The 13859-nt window shown below is 43.1% G+C and overlaps 1 protein-coding gene across 3 annotated transcripts in view; it reads left to right on the top strand.

Annotated features, from left to right (window-relative positions):
* Positions 1–13859, top strand: part of c2cd2l (c2cd2 like) — a 136166-nt gene that overhangs the window by 83913 nt on the left and 38394 nt on the right. For 2 of the 3 annotated variants that reach the window (XM_073030072.1, XM_073030071.1), the window contains exons 2-3: positions 2783–2878; positions 9446–9565. In XM_073030072.1, coding sequence (XP_072886173.1) covers positions 2783–2878; positions 9446–9565 — 216 coding nt within the window. The remainder of the gene's footprint in view (positions 1–2782; positions 2879–9445; positions 9566–13859) is intronic. The other variant, XM_073030073.1, reaches the window with a different exon arrangement.

Raw genomic sequence — 13859 nt, 5'->3', positions numbered from 1 at the left:
AATCTATCAATTGCTTTCTGGAAACTGTTTGTGTCCTCCTTGCAACTTCCCTTCCAACTTATTTTTGTGCTGTCTGCAAATTTGCCATACAATCTACTTCTTTTCTCCAAGTCATTAATATCTGGCTTGTTTTCATTGCTGTGCATTGTCTAAGCCAAGAGGGACATGCTCCAGCAATACTTAATCTTTAACTCATTGAGGAATGTGATACTGAGACCATTATCTTCATGGAGGCAGCAAAGTGCAGTTTGCAACAATTCAAATTTATTGTCATATGCCCAAGTACATATCTGCATAGGTGTAATCAGAAGCTTACTTGCAGCAGCATTGCAACGGATCAAATGCGCAACATTCACAAGAACAGCATAAATTATACAAAGCACAAAATTAGAATTTAAAAAAGTCCTTGGTCAAAGTACTCATAGTCCTGCTATACTGAGGCAATGTTTAGGTTTGCGCAGGTTGGTTCAAAAACCATATGGTTGAAGGGAAGTAGCTGTTCTTGAACCTGGTGGTGTGGGACTTCAGGCTTGTTGACTTTCTGCCCAGTGGTAGCTTCAAGAAGATGGCATAGTCGGAATGGTAGGGATTTTTGATGGATGTTGCCTTCTTGAGGCATTGCCTCCTGTAGATACCACCAATAGTGGGGAAGGATGTGACTGTGATATACTGGGCAGAGTCCACTATCCTGTGCAGCTTCTTGTGTTCCTGCACATTCAAATTGCCATACTAGACTGTGATGCCATCATTCACAATGCTTGCAGTGGTCGATTCAGAATCAGGTTTATTATCACCACATGTGCCGTGAAATTTGTTAACTTAGCAGCAGCAGTTCAATGCAATACATATTATAAAAAGAAAACAAAGTAAATATATTACAGTAAGTGTAAATATATGTGAGGCACCCTGGTTTCCTTGGCTGCATATGTCTAGGGAAAACAATCACCGGCCCCACCAAATGTGTGAGATTGAGGCGCGAGCGCATCCCAAGCCCCCTGTTTGTGTGGATGCTGTGTAAGAGTGCCACGAAATGACAGGCAGTACACCATATGCAATTAAATGATTTAGCTTTATAATTCTTAATTTGACTAAAGGGTTAGTAAAAAGAACAAAAACTGAAAAGGGCCCATTTTCATGAAACAGTCTAATGTGCACAAGTTGGAGCTCACGGTTTCCCCAAGTCACCGATCCTTAATCGCCGGGTTTCGTCAAACCATGGTCCCGCTCTGGGTCAAATCCTACAACCTCTTCTCTTTGGCATCTTCTCTCTTCATCTCTCTTGAACCACCCAAAAAAACTCCAAGCCCAATCTTAGTGTCCCTCACCAGAGGAAACCCCCCTCCCCTTAATTCGACCATCCTAATTGGATGTCAGACATTTCTCCTCATCTCTTATCTTCAACAATAACCCCCAACACAAGCTGAAAACAAGCAGCTCGCACAGATCAGCACAAAATGAAATACATACAGCACAACAGTAAAAAAAATCAACCAGGGCATTACATATGTATATTAAATAGATTAAAGTAGTGCAAAAACAGAAGTAGTGTATGTTAAAAAAGTGAGGTAGTGTTCATGGGTACAATGTCCATTTAGAAATTGTATGGCAGAGGAGAAGAAGCTGTTCCTGAATCACTGAGTGTGTGCCTTCAGGCTTCTGTACCTCCTACCTGATGGTAACAATGAGAAGAGGGCATGTCCTGGGTGATGGAGGTCCTTAATAATGGATGCTGCCTTTCTGAGGTACTGCTCCTCGAAAATGTCTTGGATACTACGGAGGCTAGTACCCAAGTTGTACCAAATTTTACAACTTTCTGCAGCTTCTTTCGGTCCTGTGCAGTAGCCCCCTCATACCAGACAGTGATGCAGTCTGTCAGAATGCTCTCCATGGTACATCTATAGAAGTTTTCAAGTGTGTTCAGTGACAAACCAAATTTCTTCAAACTCCTAATGAAATATAGTCGCTGTCTTGCCTTCTTTATAGCTGCATCAATATGTTGGGACCAGGTTAGATCCTCAGAGATCTTGACGCCCAGGAACTTGAAACTGCTCATTCTCTCCACTTCTGATCCATCTGTGATGATTGGTATGTGTTCCCTCGTCGTACCCTTCCTGAAGGCCACAATCTGCTCTTTCATCTTACTGACATTGAGTGCCAGGTTGTTGCTGTGACACCATTCCACTAGTTGGCATATCTCACTCCTATATGCCCCCTCATCTCCATCTGAGAACTACCAACAATGGTTGTATCATCATCAAATTTATAGATGGTACTTGATTCAACATTTGTAGTAGTTTATTTTTATTTGTTATTTAGTGATGCAGCATGGTGATAGGCCCTTCTGGCCCAACGAACTCAGACTGCTCAATTACACCCATGTGACCAATTAACCCACTAATCCTTACACCTTTGGAATGTGTGGGGGGGGGGGGGGAATGGAGCACCTAGAGGAAATCCATACAGTCACAGGGAGACAGTACAGACTGCTTACGGACAACAGCAGAAACTGAACCTGGGTCTGGCACTAATTGCTATGCTATTGTGCCATCAGTGACACACTAAACCTTCTTAGGTTCCTGTATACCTTCCTTATGATTGCATCAATGTGCAGGGCAATGTATTGGGTAAAAGAGGCAAAAAAAATCCACATGGCTATTATATTTGAAAATGGTTATTCGTCTCTGCTGTGTGCTGTTTTGTTGATAGCTCCAGGTCTACAGGCAAACTCTGGGAATCTAAAACTGGTAACAAGCTTGTCTTAATGAATCTGTTTTTCTTTAAGAGTTCCGTGCAGATCAGCTTTGAAGAGGGTTCGCACCTGCCGTCAACAGCAGGCATCAGTCATGTGACGTGTACCGAACAGTCAGAGCAGAGCATGGTAAGTTAATGGATGTAGGAAGATGGGCACGAGTCTGAGTGCTGGGCTGATGTGTTCCAGGTTAGAATGGAGAGGGAGAATTATAAGGCCCATTTGGCCCATCGAGTCTGCCCTGCCATTCAAACATAGCTGATTTATTTTCCCTTTCAACTGAATATTCTGTCTTCTCTCTATAACCTTTGACACCCTTACTAATTAAGAACCTAGTAACCTCCAACTTTAATGACCTGGCAATGAATTCCACTGATTACTACAATACTCCACATCCCTGTTTTAAAGCAATGTCCTATATTCTGAAGCTGTGCCCTTTGGTCCTAGACTCTCTCACTATTTTAGTTATTTGCTCTTCATCTTCTCTATCTGGGCCTTTCAATATTTGGTAATTATCTTCATGATTGAGTCAACAAAGAAGACTACAAAGTGTTTGTCATATGAGGAGAAAGTACCTAGACCAGCCCTGTTTCTATTCAGGAAATCAGTAGAAATTTCTTCACCCAACGTGTTGTGTCCCAGCTCAAGAGGAATGTGGAGGCTCAGTATTTGAGGTAATTGAGGGACATGGGTTCAGTGAAGAAACTTGTGCAGAATAGCCATGTCTATTTAATGGTAAGACAAACCTGAAGGGCTGAATAGGTTGATTCTGTTATTTATATTGTCAGGCAATGTATTAATGACACTAAAAAGCAGTGACTTTTTGTGCCCTCTTAAGATTTAAGATGAAAGATTAGTTTTATTTGTCACATGTACCTGAAACATACAGTGAAATGTGTTATTTGCATCAAAACCAATCAGTGAGGATTGTGCTGGACAGCCTGCAAGTGTTTCCATGCTTCCTGCATGCCCACAACTCAGTAACCCTAAACAAACAGTGCCTATAAAAAGTATTCACCCCACCCCCCATAAGTTTTCGTGTACTATTGTTTTACAACATTGAATCACAGTGGATTTAATATGTGTTTTTTTTATACTGATCAACAGAAAAAGACTCTCGTGTGTCAAAGTGAAAACAGATCTCTATGAAGTGATCTCAATTAATTACAATTATTAAACAAAATAATTGGTTGCATAATTACTCAGCTGCTTCAAGTCAGTATTTAGTATTTGCACCTTTGGCAGCAATTACAGCCTGGAGTCCATGTGGATATGTCTATCAGCTTTGCACATCTGGACACTGCAATTTTTCCCCATTCTTGGAAACATAGAAAACTTACAGCACAATACAGGCCCTTTGGTCCACAATGCTGTGCTGAACATGTACTTTCTGTAGAAATTACTAAGGGTTACCCATAGCCCTCCAGTTTTCTAAGCTCTATGTACCTATCCAGGAGTCTCTTAAAAGACCTTATCGTATCCACCTCCACCACCGTCGCCGGTAGCCCATTCCACACACTCATCACCCTCTGCGTAAAAATCTTACCCCTGACATCTCCTGTGTACCTACTTCCAAGCACCTTAAACCTGTGTCCTCTCATGTTAGCCATTTCAGCCCTGGGAAAAAACCTCTGACTATCCACATGATCAACGCCTCTCATCATCTTATACACAAAAATGATATGCATCACTTTCTTTACAAAACTCTGGCAGATTCAATGGGATTTGTGAGCGTATAGCCCTTTTCAAGTTCAACCACAAATTCTCAATTGGATTGAGGTCTGGATTCTGACTTGGCCACTCCAGGACATTAACTTTGTTGTTTTTGAGCCATTCCTGTGTAGCTTTGGCTTTCTGCTTGGGGTCATTGACTTGCTGGAAAACAAATCTTCTCCCAAGTCACAGTTCTCTTGCAGACTGTATCAGGTTTTCCTGCAGGATTTCCCTGTTTTTTTTTGCTGCATTCATTTTACCCTCTACCTTCACAAACCTTCCTGAGCCTGCTGCAGTGAAGCATCCCCACAGCATGATGCAGCCACCATCATGCTTCACGGTAGGGATGGTGTATTTTTGTTGATATGCAGTGTTTGGCTCATGCCAAACATAGTGTTTAGTCTGATGGCCAAAAAACTCAACTTTGGTTTCATCACATCATAGAACCTTCTTCCAGCTGACTTCAGAGTCTCCGACATGCCTTCTGGCAAACTCTAGACAAGATTTCATGAGAGTTTTTTTCAACAGTGGCTTTCTCTTTGCCACTCTCCCATAAAGCTGTGACTGGTGAAGCACCCGGGTAACAGTTGTTGTATGTGCAGTCTCTCCCATCTCAGCCACTGAAGCCTGTAACCCCTCCAGAGTTGTCAAAGGACTCTAGATTGCCTTCCCCACTAGTCCCCTACTTGTACAGTCACAGTTTTGAGGACAGCCTGCTCTAGGCAGATTTACAGCTGTGCCATATTCTTTCCATTTCTTAATGATTGACTTAACTGTATTCCAAGGGATATTCAATAACTTAGAAATTTTCTTGTATCCATCTCCTGACTTGTGCTTTTCAATAATCTTTTTGTGGATTTGCTTGGAGTGTTCTTGGGCTTTTCATGGTGTAGTTTTTGCCAGGATACCGACTCACCAGCAGTTGGACCTTTCAGATACAGGTGTATTTTTACTACAATCAGTCGAAGTACCTTGACTGCACATGGTGATCTCCATTTAACTAATTATGTGACTTCTAAAACCAATTGGCTGCACCAGTGATGATTTGGTTAGTCATATTAAAGGGGGGGTGAATACTTATACAAGTATTGGCTCAGTCCCTTCCTACCTACATCCGTGACACTTCACAGGCCCCAAGCATCTTATTTTTATCGTGAATGTCCGGTCCCTATACATCTCCATTTCCCACCAGGAAGGCCTCAAAGTTCTCAGTTTCTTTCTGCACACCAGACCCAACCAGTTCTCCTCCACCATCACCTTCCTTCATTTGGCAGTAATAACTCACTCGCAATAATTTCTCCTTTGGCTTCGCCCACTTCCTTCAAACAAAGGGGGTAGCCATGGGCACTCACATGGGTCCCAGCTATGCCTGCCTTTTTGTTGGTTACGTGAAACAGTCTATGTTCCAAGCCTACAATGGTGTCCATCCCCATTTTTTCCTACGTACATTGATGACTGCATTGGTGCTGCTTCCTGCACCCATACTGAGCTCGTTGACTTCATCAACTTTGCCTCCAGCTTCCACCCTGCCCTCAAATTTACCTGGTCTATTTCCGAAACCTCTCTCCACCTTTTCAATCTCTCTGTCTCTATCCCTGGAGACAGCTTATCTACTGATGTCTATTATAAACCCAGTGATTCTCACAGCTACCTGGACTATACCTCTTCCCACCTGGTTACTAGTAAAAGTGACATCCCCTACTCTCAATTCCTCCATCTCCGCCACATCTGCTCTGAAAATGAGGCTTTTCATTCCAGAATGAAGGAGATGTCCTCCTCCTTCCCTTCCTCCACCATCAATGCTACTAGCAACCGCATCTCTTCTATTTCACATATGTCTGCTCTTATCCCATCCTCCCACCACCTTACCAGGAATAGGGTTCCTCTTGTCCTCACCTACCACCTCACCAGCCTCCACATCCAGCATATAATTTTCCAAAACTTTCACCGCTTCCAATGGGACCCCGTCACAAAGCACATCCTCCCCCCCCCACCCCACTTTCTGCTTTCCGCAGGGATCCCTCCCACCCGAGTCCCTTGCCCATTTGTCCCTCCCCACTAATCTCCCTCCTGGCACTTAAACTTTCAAGTGGAACAAGTGCTACACCTGTCCCTACACCTCCTCCCTCACTACCATTCAGGGCCCTAAACAGTCCTTCTAGGTGAAGCAACACTTCACCTGTGAGTCTGATGGAGTCATATACTGTGTCTGGTGCTCGTTGTGTGGCCTCCTGTATATCGGTGAGACCCAGCATAGATTGGGACACTAGTTTGCCAAGTATTTACATTCCGTTCACCAGAAAATTGGGATCTCCTGGTGGCCATCCATTTTAATTCCATTTCCCATTCCCATTCTGACATGTTGGTCCATGGCTTCCTCTATTGTCGCAATGAGGCCACACTCAGGTTGGAGGAAAAACACCTAATATTCCGCCTGGGTTGCCTCCAACCTGATGGCATGAACATTGACTTCTCAAACTTCCAGTAATTCCCCCTCCTTTCACCATTCCCCATCCCCTTTCCCCTCTCTCACTTTATCTCCCTACCTGCCCATCGCCTCTCTCTGGTGTTCCTCCCCCTTTTCTTTCTTCCTTGGCCTTCTGTCCTCTCCTATTAGATTCCCCCTTCTCCATCCCTGTATCTCTTTCACCAATTGAATTCCCAGATCTTTACTTCAGCATTTGCAGATTTACTCTTGTTTGCAATCAATTATTTTATATTTTATTTGTAATTAACTTAGATCACTTTGTTGAGATCTGTTTTCATTTTGACACAAAAGAATCTTTTTCTGTTAATCAGTGCCAAAAAAAAAACAAATTAAATACACTGTGATTCAAATTTGTAGAACAATAAAACATGAAAACTTCCAAGGGGGTGAATACTTTTTATAGGCACTGTATGTCTTTGGAATGTGGCTGGACACCAGAGCACCCTGGGGAAACCATGTGGTCACGGAGAGAGAGTACAAACTCCGTACAAACAGTGGCAGGAATCAAACCTGAGTATTGTAGCTGGCACTGTAACGTGGTGCGCTAACCACACAGAAAGATATTCAGTTCATTACTGCTGCTTTTTTTTCTGAACTTGTTGTGGTCAAGAGACTTGTGAGTTCCTGATATCCAGAGACCACTTAGCTCCTGATAGGGTCACCCACAGGGGTAAGGTCAAGGGGGAGGTTTCAGATGAAGAGTGATCAAACCAAGACCTCAACAGTGGTGAGGCTGGTGGAAGATGATGACACATCACAACGGCAGTGAAGATGGAGGAAGGCTGTAGCAGTGAAGGGTCCCCAGTCGTCTTGCATCCCATAGCACTGGACTCTGACTGTGTGGTGCCTGCCTGTGCATCAACTTCCCCAGGTTAAGCAAAGTCACACATAGGCGTTCTCCATTAAGGGAATGCACCCTAACATCTCAGTTATGTGGATCCTGGATCAGCCTCTACAGTCACCTGATGACCCACCAATGGACAACCCCTTAGGAGAACATCATACTTGACCCGAGTGATTGCACTACTACTGCTGCGTGGACTCATTATTAAAGGTATCTGGTTAACTGTATTTCCCTATCCTGTAGATCTATAACATTTTCCCCATAATCACTGCCTACCTCACAGCAGCTTGCACACAGCAAGCCACGGATACAGCAAGCACTGACTAATAAACATACGAGATTCTGGAAACCTAGAGCAACACATACACAAAATGCTGGAATTCAGCAAGTCAGGCAGCATCTGTGGAGGGAGTAACCAGTCGACATTTCAGGCCGAGACCCTTCATCAGGATCCTGATTATGCTGACTGACTTGCTAAGTTACTCTGGCATTTTGTGCGTGTTTCACTGATAGATAAGACCATAAAACATAGGAGCAGAATTAGGCCATTTGGCCCATTGTGTCTGCTCTGCCATTCAATCATGGCTGATCTGTTTTTCCCCTCCTCAGCCCCCCCCTCCCCAGCCTTTTCCCCGTAACCTTTGATGCTGTGTCCAATCAAAAACCTATCTATCTCTGCCTTAAATGCACCCAACGACCTGGCCTCCACAGCTGCATGTGGCAACAAATTCCACAAATTCACCACCATTTGGCTAAAGAAATTTAGCCTTTCAACATTCACAAGGTTTCAATGAGATCCCTCCCTCATTCTTTTAAATTCCAGCGAGTACAGACCCAGAGCCATCAAACATTCCTTGTATGATAACCCTTTCATTCGTGGAATCATCCTTGTGAACCTCCTCTGGACCCTCTCCCATGTCAGCATATCTTTTCTAAGATAAGGGGCCCAAAACTGTTCACAATACTCAAGGTGAGGTCTCACCAGTGCCTTATAAAGCCTCAGCATCACATCCCTGCACTTATATTGGAGCAAGATGCCAGATGAAGTGGTTGAGGCAGGTATGATAACAACATTTAAAGGACATTTGGATAGGTAGGAGGGGTTTAGAGGGATATGGGCCAAACAGGACTAGCTTGCTGGGCGGAGCATTTGACACAGACAGTTTGGCCTGAAGGGCATGTTCCCATGTCATAGAGACAAGGCTATTGTTTAATGTCTCAAGCAGCTCTGATGGTACAGCACTCCCTCAGTTTTGCACTGAGGAGACACACTGCACTTGGGTTTCTAGAGCAGAGCTTGAACTCTGAATCTTCTTATTCAGTCCTACAATTGACCTGCTGGGACTGAAGGAATGTTATTTTTCAGGATATTGCCATTGTTATAAATGTGACAAACTGTTCTGAAGCACTGACTGTTACTGATGTGAGCGAATGTATCCATCAATGCACTTTCCCACACTCAGTGTGGTTTACTGGTTTGATGAGCCAGCTCCTGTTCACTCAACACTTAGTTTCAACATTCAGCAAATAGTTGGAATTATAAGTAGCCTGCGGAATGTTCAGGAAAAGCATGATAGAGATTGAAATATGTTTAGTTAATTGAAGAGTTGTTAGTTGAAGAGTTTAATTGTCAACCATTTGTTTGCTGTAGGTGCTTTGTTGCAATATAGCGGTGGATACAATTCAGTTCCCTGTGTCTGTTACTCAGCAGTCTCCAGCAGCCGTGTCTATGGATTCCTACCAAGTCACCTTGGCACCACTTCAGGCTCAGGTAATTAGTTTGTCATATTATTGAGTCAAACAACATGGGAACAGGCCCTTCGGCCCATCATGCCCACACTAACTATCAGTCCTATGCAACTTCCATTTTCCCTCTGGTTTCCTCATAAACTCCACCTGCCTCTGCACGTACACTCAGAAACCACTTTATTAGGTACACCTGCTCATTTATGCAAATATCTAATCAGCCAATCATGTGGCAGCAACTCGATGAATTAAAGCATGCAGACATGGTCAAGAGGTTCAATTGCTGTTCAGACCAAACATCAGAATGGGGAAGAAATGTGATCTAAGTGACTTTGACCGTGGAATGATTGTTGGTGCCAGACGGACTGTTTTGAGTGTCTTAGAAACTGCTGATCTCCTGGGATTTTCACACACAACAGTGTCTAAAATTTACAGAGAATAGTGTGAAAAACAAAAAAAATCCAGTGAGTGACAGTTCTGTGGGCGAAAAAAACATTGTGATTGAGAGAGGTCAGAGGAGAATGGCCAGACTGGTTCAAGCTGACAGGAAGGTGACAGTAACTCAAATAACCACACGTTACAACAGTGGTGTGCAGAAGAGCATCTGTAAATGCACAACATGTCAAACCTTGAAGTGGATGGGCTACAGCAGCAGAAGACCATGAACATACACTCAGTGGCCACTTTATTAGGTACAGAAGGTATCTAATAAAGTGGTCACTGAGTGTATATCTAAGTCTGAGATAAATACTCCAGACTTAAATTTAAGGGAATCAGTATAAAAATAAATAATATGAGAACACAAGTTGTAGAGGCCTTGAAAGTGGGTTTGTAGGTTGCGGAATCGGTTCAGAGTTGAGGTGAGTGAAGTTATCCACACTGGTTTAGGAGCCTGATACAAAATAGCTAGGTAAATGCTTGTTTAATTCAAGGGGTTGGAGTACAAGTTTGAGGAAGTTGTGGTTCTCTTGTAAAGCTCTCAGTCAGACCTCACCTGGAACACTGCAGTAAGTTAAAGCCACGGTAAGGAGGGACTGGCCCAAGAGTGGAAATAGCACTGATTTGTCAGTGTATTACCAGTGCTGAAATGGTTACATTATTAAGACAGCTCAAATGAACTTGGATTGCTTGAGATGATTAAAGTGTTGAAAGGGTTTGACAGAGTAGATTTGGGTGAAATGTCACCTTTCACAGTCCTAAAATTGGAGTTAAATGCTGGGGAAGCAATGTTGGTAGAAATTGATAACCTTGTCAAAACCGTGTGGATGTTACTTCATGTATTGGTTTAAGAGCAAGATCAGCAGATGATCGGCAGGAAAGGGTTTTGATGGAGTGGAGAATGGAAATATAAGATGCTGTTTGACAAGCCAAGCTTCTTCCTACTCCCAAAGTACTCTAAAGATAATTGTAATGTAAAAAGGAATTATTAATAAATGAGCCTTGCTTATCGTTCCTGTTTGATGACTGTCTAACTGATGCCTGCTGTTTAGATTTGTGCCTTAAACTGAAACATCACTGGACTGCTGCCCAGTTTGTATGTACTTGGCCTGACATAAGGACAAAAGAGCAGGATTAGACTTTTAAGTATGGCTGGCCAAAATCAATATGATCTTGGGTGATCTTCACAAACCCAATAGATTCTGCAAATGCTGGAAAATCCCGAGTAACACACACAAAATGTTGGAGGAACTCAGCAGGTCAGACAGCATCTATGGAGAGGAATGTATGACAATTGTGATTGTTTATTGATGCTGTCTGACCTGCTGAGTTCCTCCAGCATTTTGTGTGTGTTTTGCTCTGGATTTCCAGCAAGTACAGAAACTCTTGTGTGAATAACTGTTGTCTGACTTTAATATAAATCAATGTAAAATGTACGAGTTTCATTATATAATTTTCTCTCCCTTCCAGAGGAAAGCTCTCAAACAGTACAGAACATTTTGATACCCTGTTTGAAACATTGATAAAGGATCTGTACAATTAATTTGTCATCATCTTCCCCCTTCCTTTCCAGTCCCGATGAAGGGTCACAGCCAGAAATGCTGAGTTTATTCATTTCCATAGATGCTGTCTGACCTGCTGAGTTCCTCCAGCATTTTGTGTGTGACCTTCAGTCTCAAGAGCCAGCTTCCTGCTATATTCCTTTGATTCCCTTAAACAATCTATCAATCACTGTCTTGGTCGTCATTGACTAAGCATTTTGTGTGTGACCTTCAGTCTCAAGAGCCAGCATCCTACGTAGAGAATTCCAAAGATTAGCTCATCCTTGAGGAACACTTTTTTCATTTCAGTCATAAATGATTTATCCTGAGACTATGATAGATGAACTGAACTGTTTGGGAGGACTGGACCATCATTGAACTGTTCCCATAACGAATGGACTCACTTTCAAGGACTCTTCATCTCATATCCTCAAATTTATTGCATAATTATTTTTTATTGTTATTACCTTTTCTTTCTTTTTGTGTATTTGCACAGTTTGTTGTCTTTTGCACGTTTGTTGTCTGCCCTGTTGGAGTGGTCTTTCATTGATTCTATTATGGTTACTGGATTTATTGAGTATGCCTGCAAGAAAATGAATCTCAGGGTTGTATATGTTGGCAAATATGTACTTTGATAATAAATTTACTTTGAACTTTGAAGGAATGGAAATGTATTCCAAATCAAGTTGGTGAGCAGCTTGGAGCAGAAACTGTAAGTTGAGATAGTGCTGTGGACTTGCTGCCCTTCTTCTAAAGGGTAGAGATTATGAGTTTGGGAGAAGTGCCTGGGTACCCTGAACAAGTAAGTGCAGTGAGTTTTGGACATCACAGCTACAGTGTGTAGCCAGAATGGTTTGGTTGGAATAGACAGAGTGATTAGAATGGGTCAGTTCTTGGATTTTCCACGTAGGATGAGACATGAAGAGAGAATCCATCACCCTCTTCCTCACCCTCCTTCTCCCTCACCTTCCATCACACCACTCTTTAATCCCTCCATCATCCTTTAACCTTCTTCAACCGCTAACCCCCTCACCTTCTAAACCCTCCCCCCTCAAAACTCTCCTTGCCCTCACTCTCTCTCTACATATCCCCTTGCCCTGTCTCTCGGTCACGCTCTGTCTGTCTCTGTCTTACTCTCTCACTCACTCTTTCTGTCTCTTTCTCTCCCTCTGTATCTCTTTCACTTTCTCTCCCTCTCTCTTTCCCACTCTCTCTCCCCCTCCCTCCCTCTCCCTCTCTCTCTTTCCCTCCCCCTCTGGCTGTCTCCCTCATTCTCTGACCCTCTCTCCCTCCCTCCCACTTCTGTCTCCCTCCCTCTCTCCTTCTACCCTCCCTTCTCACAGTTCTATCACAAAGCCATTTCAATGCAGAGCAACAGTCAGACATTCCTCATCTCGTGTTAATGAGATGCTTTTAATTGAAAAAATGTAGAACAGAAGAGCGGCTACTGCTGTGAGTTACTGTCATGCCACCACCTGCCTCCCAGCTGCTGTAAAAAATAAGAAAAGTTAAAAAGGACAACAGAATCAATGGAGTAGAAAGCTCAAGAAGAGATCATACAGCATGGCCAAGTGAAATAGTAATTGATATGAAAGGAGAGGGGAGTACCGAATTAAAAGTATTATATATGAATGCACGAAGTATAAAGAATAAAGTAGATGAGCTTGAGGCTCAGTTGGAAATTGGCAAGTACGATGTTGTGGGAATAACTGAGACATGGCTTCAAGCGGACAGGGCCTGGGAAATGAATATTCAAGGATATACATCTTATCGAAAGGATAGACTGACTGGCAGAGGGGGTGGGGTGGCTCTGTTGGTGAGGAATGATATTCAGTCCCTTGCGAGGGGGGACATAGAATCTGGGGATGTAGAGTCAGTATGGATAGAACTGAGAAATTCTAAGGGTAGAAAGACCCTAATGGGAGTTATCAACAGGCCCCCAAACAGCAGTCTGGATGTAGGGTGTAAGTTGAATGAAGAGTTAAAATTGGCATGTCGCAAAGGTAATGATACAGTTGTCATGGGGGATTTCAACATGCAGGTAGACTGGGAGAATCAGGATGGTACTGGAGCCCAAGAAAGGGAGTTTGTGGAGTGCCTCCGAGATGGATTCTTAGAACAGCTTGTACTGGAGCCTATCAGGGAGAAGGCAATTCTAGATTTAGTGTTGTGCAATGAACCGGATTTGATCAGGGACCTTGAGGTAAAGGAACCATTAGGAGGTAGTGACCATAATATGATATGTTTTAACCTACAGTTTGAGAAGGAGAAGGGAAAATCAGATGTGTCAGTATTACAGTTGAACAAAGGGAACTATGGAGCTATGAGGGAGGAGCTGGC

This window comes from Hemitrygon akajei, chromosome 26 (genome assembly GCF_048418815.1).
Source record: "Hemitrygon akajei chromosome 26, sHemAka1.3, whole genome shotgun sequence".
In the NCBI taxonomy this organism is placed as follows: Eukaryota; Metazoa; Chordata; class Chondrichthyes; order Myliobatiformes; family Dasyatidae; genus Hemitrygon; species Hemitrygon akajei.
The sequence above is the reverse complement of the archived record's forward strand: the minus strand, read 5'-3'. Positions and strand labels throughout refer to the sequence as shown.